General features: G+C 46.0%; 1 protein-coding gene across 1 annotated transcript in view; it reads left to right on the forward strand.

Moving 5' to 3' along the window:
- Positions 1-397: 397 nt before the first annotated feature.
- Positions 398-15,662, forward strand: part of LOC126108702 (treacle protein-like) — a 191,583-nt gene continuing 176,318 nt past the window's right edge. Inside the window, exon 1 of the mRNA XM_049914019.1 lies at positions 398-806. Within this exon, the coding sequence (XP_049769976.1) occupies positions 419-806 (388 nt within the window). The 5' untranslated portion in view covers positions 398-418. The remainder of the gene's footprint in view (positions 807-15,662) is intronic.

Here is a 15,662-nt window from a genome sequence, read left to right on the forward strand (position 1 = left end):
GTTCTTTCACTAATAGCATCCTTACGATACGTACTTGAGAGCATTCGATGAGACTCGGCCGCTGTTTTCTTCATATTGAAACAAAACAGTAACACCTCCCACAAATAACGAGAATTAGGCTCGTAAACTGACATTTTCAATCGAGATCAACTTTATGACTTGGGCACAAATCAACTAATGTTTGAATGAGGTTATGATGACTGAGGTCCGAGCTAACTGCCTGACGTCTGCTATCTGTTTCTTTCGACCGCTACTTACCGTTGGTTACCTATTGGCAAATGACAGTAGCAAAGTTTTACGTCTTGTATTACTTTAAGAGTTTATAGAGTGTAATTGCAAATGTCGTGAATAGTGTGCAGTGGTTTTAAACAGAACTAAGTTGGATCGTTCGTCTTGCAGACAGTAGGACTGTCCTGCCATGTCTTGCCGCCACGTCAACTCCGGTGGCTACCGGTGCTCGCGGGCATCCCTCCCGGCACACCGTGGCTACTGCCGCCAGCACGCGTCCCTGCTCCACCTCCCGCCCCCGGTACCTGCCCCGTCGCAACCATCCCGCCGGGGCGGCAGGGGGGGCGGAGCCGGCAGACCGGTGGCGACACCTGCGGCCGTGACTGTGCCTGTGCCGCACAGTGCACCCGAGGCGAGGCGACGGAGCTCTTCCGTCGGGCGCACGCCGACTGTCGAACAACTTCTCGGCCGCATAGACCGGCTCCGTGCTTCCTCTCCGAGTGCAGAGTCGGCGTGGTCGGAAGACAGCGACCACGAGACGCCGACACTCGGATCGTCACGGCAGTATGCTGGTAGTGGTAAGTCCGTTGTGGTGGCCTCGATTATGTACAGTGTGACGGAACATTTCAGTTGTGTAGTTGTCTTTTACGGACTTGTCATGAACGGGAGTGACCTTTCTGGTAGAAAATTCATTATACATGAGATAATCGCAGGCACATTTCACAGTGACTTCATCGGTTTTGAACAGCCAGTGCTCATCCTCCGACTGTCAGTAGTTAAAAATGGGAAAGAAAGACTCATTCCATAATTTATGATATCTGCCAAGCAGATATCTACATAATGATAGAAAAGAATAAAATGATACCTAAAGGCACACGTTACAAGCATTTTCTGTTGCACTGTCAATACTGCTGAAAGTAATTGTAGCTAGAGGTCCAGGTTTCTTAGGTAGAGTGAAATCCTCCGGCTGCCTATTGATATACATCAGTACCTGTGGAAGGAATTTCAGGCAGGCAGATTTTGTAGGTGCACTCATTAGAGTAATGAGATGATGTATTTAAATCATTGTGTGCCTATTGTAGAGGATGTGGGTGTGCTGTGGTAGAAGATGGTGGGTCAGGATGAGTCGGAAACCATTCAAAGGCAGCGCAATCCATTTTTTACTCCGAGCTCGGGCCGACATTTGGCAATGTCGTAACTTTAGGCTCGACTCACAGACCCGGAGACAGTGTCATAGTAATCGTCAGCAGCTGCTGTACTTAGTGTGGCCCAGACGTGGTGTAACCTTGCATAATAGATATCCCCTGCTGGTAGTGAGCTACATCAGGGCTGATGTGGCAAGCTGGCACGGCCCGCCAAGTACGAGACGGTCGGTTCGTGGAGACCGGTGCTGCTGGTGCCGTAGGCCCTCGGCCCTCCGGGCAGTGACCGGACACCTGACACTTGGTCGCGTCAAGATGACAGTCGAGTAGAGAGGCCCAAGGGCAGAAGCCGGCCCTGTGGCAGACTTCGACATGACGGCTCTCCGATTCGGTGACTTGCCTAGGCCTACAGCCAGTTTTTATAAGCACAGAATTGGGTTTGTTGTGGTGTTGCCACTGCAAATGTCACTTATGGTTTGTGCCAAAGTGTCCCTGGTTTCAGTTAACTAGCTGGGTGCTGAGTGGCAGGTGGGTGACTGCAGCCAGCAGATGCCATGGCACAATGCAGTTTGAGTGTATTGATGCAAGTAGCCCTTTTTATGGTGTCGAGCTCTCTTGCCATTCCACCCACACCATTGTGCCCCCTCTGCCTTGTTAGAAATGCTGAATCTGAAGTGTTTTAATTTTATTTACATATTTATTTATTGTAAAAAAATGTTTAGCAAACCATATGCATTTCTCTAATGAATCTCTCTCTCTCTCTCTCTCTCTCTCTCTGTGTGTGTGTGTGTGTGTGTGTGTGTGTGTGTGTGTGTGTGTGTTTTTTTTTGTTTGTTTCCACATCTTTTTGTAAACCACCAAACAGATTTCAACCAGACTTAGTACATATATATCTTACTGTCAGACAAGAATTACTGTGGAGGTAAGAACCACTGTCCTATCTTAGTTCTGGAGATATAGTATCATAAACACTGAGATCCCTGAAAAATGCTTGATCATATGTGAAGTTTTAATATATTTATTCTTTACTACTGAGACATTCCTGCAGTCTAGTCAACTTGGGGAAATCCCCGACACCTTGACAGTGCTTTTGGTAGCATTTCAACTGTGAAATGCATATGGCCATAGGTAAAACTATAGCGGTCTTTAGCAATGTTTACAAAATAACGATGTAGAGAAACGAAGCAGCTACACCCAGCATACAGAAACTGTCCAGGATACTGTATTTATACTTCTTCTTCTGTATTTATACATTTGTATATTATGCATATTTCTTTGTAGGACTGTTCCGTAATTTCAATTGTGTTTTCACAAAAACATGGAAATGAAACTTTTTTTGATATTACACTTAAAACACAGTTTTTTTTCCATTTATAATGAAAATTGGCAAAATGAATACTGGGCAGTGCCGCATTTGTCAGCCAGTGTAACTAAAAAATCTGCTGAAGTAGGTGGCAGTTGTGGTTCGCGTGTACTGCTTGGTTGAATGGAATTGGTGCAGTAGGATGACTTGTCATTGAGACGAGACTGAGTGCCAGAAAGGACATGTGTTTTGATATGCCCATGATGACAATGCGTATGAAGTTTCCCAGTTTGTTAATGTCTCCTGTCAATGACAGTTGGTCTCAAATCTGACATTTGGTGTCGGTGAATGCAGGTCCATCTCTACCAGTTCCTGAGCAAACATTGTGAGAGGAAATGCAATCAGTGGACATTTGAAGTTATGCACCTTGGAAAAGGCCATTGTTCACAGTATTACACAACGATTCATATCTTCAGTTATAACCCATCATGTTGCGAACCCTCCCAAGACTGACTTATGAAGTGACGAGTGTGTGAGTGGGTGCAGGAGCCAGAAATAAGGAATGAGTTGAGAAATGAGTATGAAATCGGGTGACAGATTCAGTACATACCAATGAGGAAAAAACAGCTGCTCTATCGATAATTTGTATATCTATTTTATTTTGATGTATCTGAAGATTCAACTGTGAATTGAAGCACCTAAATAGTTACAGAAATGAAAGAAATCGTGAAATAGTAATTCCATAAAGATTTCGGCTGCTGTCATTTTGAGAGGATTAATAAATTGTTCAATATGGCGGTGGCTGTTACAAAGATTTGAGTTTAAACGGATGTCTTCTTGGTCTCGTGGTGCACGCGAACACAGAAAAGCCTCTGCCCCAAAAGCCGAGGTTGAGTCAGGTTAGGAAATCTGTGGTGTAAATAGGAAGCGGCAAGTTCTATGGCCCAACAGATGATAGCTAACGACTTCACCGTGCAACAAGTTGGCACCAGAATTACTTTTTTCAGCTGTAGTCAGACTAGCGTGAGGTACTGACAATTGACAAAACCAAAGAGCATCGCAACTCCAGGCCATACTGGAATGTCTTCTTGAAAGGTCCACCAGCTGCTGTCTCGTTCGTGACATCCAATCGCCCACAGGTACATTCAGACATGCAGTGGTAAAGCTTAATGACTCATTACTTTGGGCTCAGTCTAGTAATGATACTCAGATTTGATCGCCATTTCAGTCATTTGCCGATTGCAAGTGTTTCGTGATGTGAGAGCAGCAGTGCCGACCAGACATGCAGTAAGGTCCACAGAAGTCTGACACCCCCTTCCCACCCTTTTGTTACCAAAACCTAGTTCTCGTGATTCAGGATTTTCTCCATGAAGTGTTTTCTCAGTTAAACTTGTGTAGTTATAGGAGAATGCTGGTTCCATATGTTCTTCTCTGAATCTGTCTGTGTCAGTGGAGGTTGCCCTAAGCTAAGAGTACATTGTTCTGTGCCTATTTCAGAGCATACCTCTTTGTGCTGGCTCATAAATCATTTATTTGTGTTAAGATTTCTTACTCCTTCCCCCCCCATATCCATTCACATCAGTGGCTCTGTGCAAGTAGGGTCATAGTCCATTCCTTCATATGATCTGATACTGGGTATAATAATATGAGATACCAGTGGGCTATCAGTATTTATCCCACCTGTTAACTGGGACAAGCACTGTGCATTGCAGCTGCCTGGTACACAAAAACTGTGGTAGTTAGTTTAGTTGAGGTATTGCAAGTTATCCAATCAACAGAGAAACTGGAGAGTAGTTGAAAGGGGCATGTAGTGCAGTCCAGCAAATTACAATTTCTGCCCCTTGAATGCACCAAAAGTCAGTCAAACATTTAACCCTCAGTGTGTAGCTCTTGCTGGCAGTGGTTCTGTGATTTTCTGGCATTGTTTTTTGCTCCAGGACTTGTGCACACTCTTTCAGGTTACCATCAACATGAACTACGATGTTTATTTTTGTGGTGTCACCGCCAAACACCGCACTTGCTACGTGGTAGCCTTTAAATCGGCCGCAGTCCGTTAGTATACGTCGCACCCGTGTGTCGCCACTGTCAGTGATTGCAGATCGAGCGCCTCCACACGGCAGGTCTAGTCTATAGAGACTCCCTAGCACCAGTTGCACAGCCGACTTTGCTAGCGATGGTTCACTGTCTACATACACTCTCATTTGCAGAGACGACAGTGTAGCACAGCCTTCAGCTACGTCATTTGCTACAACCTAGCAAGGCGCCATATTCAGTTACTGTAAGAAATTACTTCAAGAATGTATTCTGAACAGACAATATTGTGAATCATGTACCGTCAAGAGCGACGTTCATCATTAATGGATTAAAGTTAAGTATCAAACTAATTACGTCCGCTTTCTGAGTTCTCATTCCTTGTCATGTTCCAGACCTCACGTCAGTTAGCTAAAACGCGTGCATTTCGGCCTCCACTCGTAACACGGTGTTGGCTCTTCTGCTAACACAACAATTTTAACATTCTCGGTGCTCTAGTGTTCCCTTTTCTTCTATGACTCCTTAATGAGTTTGCTGTCAACATTCTTGTGTTCCAAGATGACAACTGTGTTCACAGGGCTGCAAACAAACATTCCTAATTTGATGAAGTTGCTGGCACCATATCGTACCGGCCAGTCCGCTAAGGAGTCATATATTAGTAAAATGTCAGGGACTTTTTGGAACTGCATGTGAGAACAGCAATTGACATCCCTGTAATTTGGTAGCTCTATCGGATCTGCTTATCGGTGAGTGGTTTCAGCTGGATACCGCATGCCTGAAAACATTTACGGATGCTTCTCGTCTCCAAATTGATACCGTTGCTGACACAAGCGGCCATGTTATGCAGTATTTAGTGTTACGTCTTTTGGGGATGACTAATTTCTCGCCTGGTGCTCTTAGATCCTAGTACTGGACCAGGTAAAAGACCACACTTCGAGCAGTGACTATGCAAAGTAGTGTGGATAGATAAAAATGGCACTCTCCAAGCAGTGACAGGGAAAACAAATAAAAGATTCTAAACACAAGAGTTTTCAGTGCCAGTGGCCCCTTCTAGCAGAAGGATTGAAGTGAAAGGAAGAGGGATGAAAGACATGGACTCGTGAGGAAGAGGTGGTGAAAGATTACCCGGAACTCCAGGTCAGGGAAGTTTACATCCCGTAGAATGAGGCTCCCCTGACCCGGGGTTCTGCGTGACTTTTCTGCAACTCTTCCTGTTTCCTAAACTTCGCCAGTTTTTTCCTTCATCCTTCTTCCTTTCCCTTGAGCCCTTCTCCCAGTAGGAGCCACTGGCTCTGAAAGCATGCACGTTTCCACGTCCGTTATGTGTACTCGGTGAGTACTAATAATAAAACTGTAAAACCATCCTTACTGCCTATCTGAACACACTATTCTCAAAAACAGCTGGAAAAATTTTCATGGGGTTTTCACAGGTAATTTGAGCATAGTTCAGGGCAACATGTAGGCTGTATCAACATCACACCACACAAAAAAATCTTAATTTAAAGTTGTAGGTGTCTGTGCTCAGTTTAGTAGTTCGTGTGTTTACCTTAGTGACAGCATAGTACACTAATGAATGAATAGATGATGCTGTTAGTTTCATAATGGCCATGTCGAAGAACCAGTAGGTGGCAGTAGTAGTAATAGTAGTAGTAGTAGTAGTAGTAGAATGTGTATGTGTATGTGTATTTTCTGAAGTTTACATCAATGACAGAATTAAGCGCCCCCCCAGGGGGTCCACAACTCTTTTGTGGATACGTGCGTAGCGAGCACGGGACCCCGAGCTAATGTGGCCTTCCTTCCTTTCCGGGCTGCATACCTTCCCATTCCGCATCCTTCCCCATCCCTATCTTCGCCCCTCCTCCCCTCACCTCTGGCTCTTTCCTTCTCTTTCTCCCCATCTGGGAGTATGGTTTGTGCCTACGTCCGGAGACGGACGCTCGTAAATGTACTGCATTTCTTGCCTTCCTTGCTTTTATGTCTTCTTCCTTCCTTTGTCCTTCTCTGTCTTTTTCCTTCCTTTGTCCTTCTCTTTTCCTTACCTCTTCTCTTTCTCTTTTCTCCGCTGCGGCGTTTGAGACCTCTCTTCCTTCCCTTCCCTTTCTCTTTCTTCCTCCCTGTGCGTGTCTGAAGGCCGACCCACGCCCTTCGTGCGTAGCCGGTGACGGGGTAACGCGTAATTCCCCGCCCCGGGTAGACAGGTAGAACACGTGCGTACCCCCTGGTAACGGCCAGGCCCAGGGAGGGGTGATTACCCGAGCTGATACCTTCCGAAAATGCCGATTGGTCCCTCCGTCCGTTTGTCGGGAGGTGTGACCTGAGGTGTGAACAATCACCTAAGGCGGGAGTGCCCTCAGAGAGGGCCCCCACAAGGGAGGAGCGCGCCATCGGAGACGCCGGTAATCATGGGGGATTCTTCCGCAATGGTTTCCTCACCTTCCACTAAGTCTAGTCACAAACGTAAGCATACTGAGTCTCAGCCACAGACGATTCTTCCATCGTTGCCACAGTTCCTTGTTGTTTCTCGGTCTGATGAAGGTCACGACTTCTCCACAGTCAACCCTTTCATTATTCAGAAAGGAGTCGACGCAATAGCAGGTCCTGTAAAGTCTTGTTCCAGATTACGGAATGGCACCCTGTTGTTAGAAACACACAGTGCCCTCCAGTCACAAAAATTGCTGCGTACTTCTCTGCTCCACACCTTCCCTGTCCGGGTGGAACCGCACCGTACCTTGAATTCCTCGCGTGGAGTCGTTTATACACGCTCCCTCGATGGATTGTCTGACGAAGAAATTCAGCACTATCTGTCTGACCAGGGCGTAACGGCAGTTCATAGAGTAATGAAACGGGTTGACACGAATATCATTCCAACCCGCACTGTCTTCTTGACATTTGACACAGTTCAACTCCCATCGAAAATCAAAGCAGGCTATGAGATAATTTCCGTTCGCCCTTACGTCCCAAACCCTACGCGTTGCTATCGATGTCAGCGGTTCAATCACACCAGCCAGTCCTGTTCCAATCCAGCCAAATGTGTTACGTGTGGCACGGATGCCCATGAGGGTGCTTGTCCACCTCCATCCCCTCGCTGCATCAACTGTATGGGTGACCACGCTGCTTCCTCTCGAGATTGCCCCGTTTTTAAGGATGAGAAGCTCATCCAGGAAATAAGGGTGAAGGAAAAGGTGTCGACTTTTGCTGCTCGAAAATTATTCGCCAGTCGCAAGCCCACCGTGCCTCAGACAGGAAAATACAGCACTGTCCTTGCTTCTCCTCGGCCAACAAAGGAGGCGGCCACGCAGACTTGCGACCTCACCTTTAGTACCACGGTCGTCAGATCGGCCAGCGCAAAGATCGCTCGTTCAACCTCACCACTTTCGCCTGCCCACTCTATGGCTCACCCTTCGTCGGGTTCTGCTACATCTCGAGCCCAAAAGTCGGACGCCAAGTCTTCGAAAAAAGAGCATACTCGTGAAGAGTTTTTACGAACCGCAGCTTCACAACCATCGGTTCCTCCTTCCTCTAAACAACATTCTTCCAAGAAGGCTACAAAGAAACCCAGTTCCTCTCCTTCTCCGCCAAGGCGTGCCCCCTCTACAGCACCACCTGGCGGAAATCGCCCTCGGCCATCTTCTGTGTCGCCGAGGCGCACTGCTGGTGGCCGGTCAACCGGCCGATCGCTGGTGGCAGGGACTGCTCCTGACCAACTTATGGATCAGGATCTTCTGCCTTCGGCTGAATGCCATTCCATGCTGTCGGTTGCTAGCTCCGAGCAGTCTTTGAGTTGACAGCAACTCTGGTCCCATTCCTCCATTCTCTTTTCACCCCATGTCCATTATCCACTGGAATATCCGCGGCATTCGAGCCAATCGGGATGAATTGTCGGTCCTCTTACGCTCCTACTCGCCGGTCATCTTCTGTCTTCAGGAAACAAAGCTGCGTCCCCATGACCGCTTTGTTCTCCCTCATTTTCAGTCTGTCCGCTATGATCTCCCCTCTGTTGAAGGCTCTCCAGCCCATGGAGGACTCATGATTCTTCTCCGTGATACTCTCCATTATCACCCAATCCCCTTAAACACTTCCTTCCAAGCTGTCGCCGTCCGTCTTTCACTTTCCGGATACACGTTCTCTCTTTGTACTGTATACATTCCATCGTCCACACCAATGGCACGAGCTGATCTCCTTCATCTTCTTGGTCAGCTTCCACCCCCCTATTTGCTGGTTGGGGACTTCAATGCCCACCACCCGCTTTGGGGATCTCCACACCCTTGTCCACGTGGCTCCGTATTGCTAGACGTCTTCCACCAAGCGGATCTAGTTTGCCTCAACACTGGGGTCCCCACATTTTTGTCTGCCTCCACGACAACTTTATCTCATTTGGACCTTGCGGTCGGTACTGTTCCGCTAGCTCGGCGCTTTGAATGGTTCGCCCTTGATGATACACACTCGAGTGACCACTTTCCATGTGTCCTCAGACTGCAGCCTCAACTGCCATATATGCGCCCGCGACGCTGGAAGTTTGCCCAAGCCGATTGGACACTTTTTTCGTCTCTCGCGACATTCGATGACCGTCGCTTTCCCAGCGTCGACGATGAGGTCACACACATTACCGACGTTATCCTTAAAGCTGCGGAACGTTCAATACCACGCACCTCCGAATTGCCCCGGCGCCCCCCAGTTCCTTGGTGGAACGAGGCATGCCGTGACGCAATACGTGAGCGGCGACGTGCTCTTCGCATTTTCCGTCACCATCCTACTTTGGCCAACTGTATCCGCTATAAGCAGCTCCGTGCGCGATGCCGTCGCGTCATCCGCGATAGCAAGAAGGCAAGCTGGAAATTCTTTATTAGCTCATTTAACACCTTCACTCCCTCCTCGGAAGTTTGGAGTCGGCTTCGACGGTTCTCAGGCGCGCCTAGTTTCTCCCCGGTTTCTGGGCTCACTGTCGCGCATGATACCTTAGTGGACCCCGTCGCAATTTCTAACTCGTTGGGTCAGCACTTTGCTGAGATTTCGAGCTCTTCAAATTATCCGCCAGCGTTTCTCCCGAAGAAACGTGCAGCAGAAGTGCGACATCTTGCTTTCTCCTCTCAAAATCAGGAAAGCTACAATACTGTTTTCTCCATGCGGGAACTCCAACATGCCCTCTCTTCTTGTCGCTCCTCCGCCCCAGGCCCGGATGGTATCCATGTCCAAATGTTGCTGCATTTATCAGCCCATAGTCTGCGTTACCTCCTTCGCCTTTATAATCGAATTTGGACCGGCAGCACCTTTCCCAGACGGTGGCGGGAAGCTATTGTCGTTCCCGTTCCGAAACCTGGAAAGGACAAACATCTCCCCTCTAGCTATCGCCCCATTTCTCTCACGAGTAGTGTCTGTAAGGTTTTGGAGCGTATGGTGAATTACCGTTTAGCTTGGTGGCTGGAATCCCGCAGTCTTTTAACACCAGCCCAATGCGGATTTCGGAAGCATCGTTCTGCAGTTGACCATCTTGTCGCTCTCTCCACTTATATCATGAACAATTTTCTCCGGCAACGCCAAACGGTAGCAATATTTTTTGATCTGGAGAGAGCATACGATACCTGTTGGAGGACAGGCATCCTCCGCACACTGTTCTCTTGGGGCTTTCGAGGCCGGCTGCCCCTTTTTCTTCGCGAATTTATGGCAGAGCGCACTTTTCGGGTGCGGGTGAACACTACTCTCTCCCGTACTTTCTCCCAAGAAAACGGGGTACCCCAGGGATCCGTGCTGAGTGTTGTACTGTTTGCCATCGCCATAAATCCAATTATGGATTGTCTCCCTCCTGATGTCTCGGGCTCCCTCTTTGTGGACGATTTTGCGATCTACTACAGCTCTCAACGGACCAGCCTTCTTGAACGACGTCTTCAAGGATGTCTCGATCGCCTCCACTCGTGGAGCATCGAAACTGGCTTCCGTTTTTCACCCAGTAAGACCGTTTGTGTCAATTTTTGGCGACGTACGGAGTTTCTTCCGCCCTCCTTACATCTAGGTCCTGTCAACCTTCCGTTTTCAGACGTCGCTAAATTCTTGGGTCTTATGTTTGACAGAAAACTATGCTGGTCCTCCCACGTTTCCTATCTTTCGGCTCGCTGTCTGCGATCACTTAACACCCTCCGTGTCCTGAATGGTACCTCCTGGGGAGCGGACCGAGTGGTCCTTCTCCGCCTCTATCGCGCCTTAGTGCGCTCGAAATTGGATTATGGAAGCATAGTCTACTCCTCTGCTCGGCCGTCTATTCTTCGGCGTCTCGACTCTATCCACCACCGTGGATTACGTTTAGTGTCTGGAGCTTTTTACACTAGCCCTGTGGAAAGCCTTTATGCTGAGACTGCTGAACCTCCGCTGTCCAATCGGCGAGCAGTCCTCCTGAGTCGTTATGCTAGCCGTCTGTCTTCCATGCCTGCTAATCCAGCCCACGACCTTTTTTTCGACGCCTCCTTTGATGTAGGGTATGCAGGCCGCCCCTCCTCCCTACTACCCCCGGGAGTCCGCTTCCGTCAACTGCTCCATTCTCTTTCCTTCCGCTTTCCTAAAACCTTCCTGACAACTTGGGGTACAGCACCGCCTTGGCTCCGTCCCCGGATCTGCCTGCTCCGTGACCTTTGTCAATTTCCCAAAGATGGTACCCCTACACTTGTTTATCGTCGGGCATTTGCTGCTCTATGTGCAGAAATGACGGACGCCACATTTATTTACTCCGACGGCTCGAAAACATCGTTAGGTGTAGGGAGTGCCTATATTGTTGGCGACACCCCAAATCGCTTTCGGCTTCCCGACCAGTGTTCGGTTTATACTGCGGAGCTTTACGCTGTTCTCCAGGCTGTCCACTACATCCGCCGCCATCAGCGGATACAGTACGTTATCTGCTCAGATTCTCTCAGCTCTCTCCTCAGTCTCCAAGCTCTTTACCCTGTGCACCCTCTGGTCCACCGGATTCAGGACTGTCTGCGCTTGCTTCACCTGAGGGGCGTCTCGGTGACGTTCCTCTGGCTCCCGGGACACGCTGGTATCTGTGGGAATGAGGCGGCCGATATAGCGGCCAAGGCCGCAGTCTCTCTTCCTCGGCCAGCTATTCAGTCGCTTCCTTTCACCGATCTTCGGAACGATTTATGTCGCCATGTTGCTCAATTATGGCATGCCCATTGGTCGGCACTTCCCTGTAATAAATTGCGGGAAGTGAAAGCCCTTCCTTGCGCTTGGACCTCTTCCTCCCGAACGCGTCGTCGGGAGGAGGTAATTTTAGCTAGACTCCGGATAGGGCATTGTCGTTTTAGCCATCGACATCTTTTAAGCGGCGATCCTCCCCCACTCTGTCCCCACTGCTCTCAGCTGTGGACGGTAAGACACCTTTTAATTGAATGCCCCTATTTTAATCCGTTACGCTCCCGTCTACAGCTATCGCCTGATCTATCGTGGATTTTAGCAGATGACACGCGCTCCGCCGACCGCGTTCTACAGTTTATTAGTGACAGTGAAATGACGTCAGTCATTTGAAGCTTTTTTGGGGACAATCACCCCCTTTCTGTAGTGGATTTTTAAGCAGTCTTCTATTTTTAGTTTCTCCAATTTTCTGACTTTGTTCCCATTGCTGCTGGTTTTAAATTTCGGTTTTTTACTGTCTTAAGTCACGGGCTGGGCGCTAATGACCATAGAAGTTTTGCGCCCTAAAACCACAAAAAAAAAAAAAAAAAAAGAATTAAGCACATCAGTCTTATCGTTACAAATACAAGCCAACATTGATTTGACTTGGCTAGGATATACAGATTCACTAATTTTGGTTTTGTGTATTAAAACTTAACAAAACCATTTGCTTCTTTCAATTGGTTTCATTTATATTTGACTTCTTGGCCAGAAAAAACTTTTTTGCAAGTAGATTCCATATGGGTTCCATTTTTACCATTTGAGATATGGAACCCAGAGACACAATGCAAATGCTTCCATTGCAAATTGTGAAGAACGTGGGACCCCACATCTTGTGAAAAGTACACTCCAATCATTTTAGCTGAAGGAACATCCTCAAAGCATTCTGCTAGCTACTTATGACAAATATAATCAAGTGAACAACATGCAAATAAAAGGTGAACAGTAAATATTCTGCAAGATGGCAAATATTCATTTGAAGCAGAAAGTTCATAGTGGTGTTGCACTATTTTGAATGATAATTGAGCCCTGTATATGTTATTGCTATTGTCAAAGAAGTTTTGTTATTTATTTCTGTCTTTTTTTCTTTTCTTTTTCCTGGTGGAAATGTCCTTCAAAGCATTTCTCTCAAATTAATGCATTTCACATAGTTTACAATATGTACAACACAGTTTGTGGTACATTTTATGCAGTTTTTGATACATTTTGTGCAGTTAGTAGTACATTCTGTTCAATTTACTATAGATCCTACACAATCTGAAACTAAATTTTGCAAAGTCCAAGAGACATTTCATGCAGTCTACGATACATTTTCCACAGTTGCATATAAATTTAAAGTTCACAGTCAACTTATTGACACTTTCGTACTCTTGAGGGAGTGTGTAATTTTGCTTATCTTTAGTTGATTGTGAAGATGAGGCAACGAGTAAATAGCAAGCAGTGGAGAAACACTACCCCCACATGACACAGTCTTGGCAATCTGAAGGGTGCATTTTTTATTCTTTCATGGACTGAATTTTATCCCAGTTGTAATCAGTAGTCAACTGGCCAGTAGGTGAAAGAATAAATAAATATGTGGATCCAAAGACATTACACGTAAAGATACAAGAGTTTCATAACGCGTTGTGCAGCCAGAGTTTTAGGTTAGATTAGAAAGTGACTGTACAGTTTTGAGTGAGTGAAGTCCAAAAATAAGAGTATGAAGCCAAATGTGAATACAAAATTCTGGGTGTGATGGTAGATGGATATGTAATGTAGCTCTATGTCTACATTAGATTTCAAAGTTATAAGAATTACTTGCTGTGAGCAAAGTGGGCAATATGAATCAACTGAAAATATACGCTCGTAGAATCGTGCCAACTAAAAATTAATTTGGGTTGTCCATGCTCTGTGTTAAGTAATTTTCCACATATTCCATCATGTTTTGGGCCTGCATTTGGACAGCAATACTTCGTTGACCAAAATTTTGGCTCTTAATCGTACGACCATCTTCAGTGAGGGCTGTTAGTCATACAACTAGCTTCAATATGAGTCAGTTACTAAGTTCTGAGCGTCTTACATTAGCATACTCAAATGCAGAAATGCTAAAATCACACTGCTCATAGATGTACTATGGACTTGAAGGAACATGCATCACAAAAAAAGGCAATTGGCGCAATAGCACCATAAATGAAACTTTGTCTCTTAAGATGAAAATTTAGTGAGCTCTGAGTCAGCAAATCTGCAGTGTATACAAATTAGGTGGATAATTTTTAAAACAGTTGTCAGTTGTTGAAATGCCAGGCAACAAAGACTGAAAGCAATAATTTCTCTGTGAACACAAACATGAAAAAAGTGCTTTCCATGAATTTCCGAGATGGAAGTCCTTTTTTCTGCGGAACAAGTTGTCTGACAGCTACATTTCCACAGCTTCACTTGACCTTTGGATCCCAACAAGATGACACCATGACCAGTATCTTGACTTTGTTGTAATCCACAGAACAGTAAAGAGAAATATAGTATTCAGCTATTGCAGTTTTCTTGGGCTGTAGAAGACGAATGTGTTGTTGGTGTTCAGTGGAATCTTCTTTTACAGTGCATATGGTTCATCCTATACAGTGTGTTGACAAAAAGCGTCATACATTCCTATAGGAGGTAGCATTGTTCAAAACTAGAAGAAAGGTCCTGTAACGATATGTCTGGAAACACACACCTGTTGGGTATGTGGGCCAGTCCATCCTCTCATTGCCATCCATCTGTTACATAGTAGCAGACACTATAGGGAGTGCTGCATGTAATATCCACACATCCTGATATATCCTGCAGTCCTCTGAATCGTGCAGTCTTCCATACACACCTGGCTTCATTCTGATTGCGTCTCTCGTACATTGGTCACACACACTTGCATCATGTGCACTTATTGATAGGCTAGGCATACACTGATGCCTTGAAATGTCCCCACAGCCATAAATCTAACGGATTCAGATCTGGTGAACAGGGAGGCCATGCTACCAGACGACCATGACTAATGCATCACCTATAAAACGTTTTAATGTGGTCACAAGATTTGTAGAAAATGGGGTGGACCCATTGTCCTTCTGCAAGGGTAACACTCACCATTAGTGTAGTAATTCACCATGCAGAAATTGGTGATAAACAGCACCTGTTAATTTATATAATAAAGTGTATGGCCCTAAAATCTGTTGCTCACAATTCCTATTCATACATCAATACTGAAACGAACGTGATATCTCACGTCCACTGTTGCTCAAGGATTTGCATCTGCCCACTTGTGCTTATTGTGGTAATTTACTAGGCCATCTCTTGTGTATTCTGCCTCATTTGTAAGTAAAATGATGGCTGTCAAATGTGGCTTTTCACCCCATATCTCAGCAGGTGCTGATTTCCGGACATATAATTATTAGGACCTTAGAATCAGTGACTGTTTTTTGAACCACCACTATAAATTTAATACACTGACAAAGCATTTTGCAGATATGTGCCTTTTGTAAAAGAGGATCATCTTTCACAGAATCACATGTGGAAGAAACGGCATAGATTTTGCATCCACTTCCTGTTCCTTTGGTTTGCCTGGCATTTTCATTTGCATAGCTCTTGCAGTCTCAAGTTTTGTGTATACATTTTTCCTAAAATGTCCTGCAGGTGTACTAGTACTGTCAGTGTCAGTGTCAAACACCACATAGACTGCATATTAACGTTTTAAGTGCACTTGTGGTGGTAGCTGGAGGATAAAATAGTATGAATGGACTTAAAGTACACACATTACCCTAAAAACTCATCCAAAAATTATTGAACTTGTA

The sequence above is a fragment of the Schistocerca cancellata genome, chromosome 11, assembly GCF_023864275.1.
Source record: "Schistocerca cancellata isolate TAMUIC-IGC-003103 chromosome 11, iqSchCanc2.1, whole genome shotgun sequence".
Lineage (NCBI taxonomy): Eukaryota > Metazoa > Arthropoda > Insecta > Orthoptera > Acrididae > Schistocerca > Schistocerca cancellata.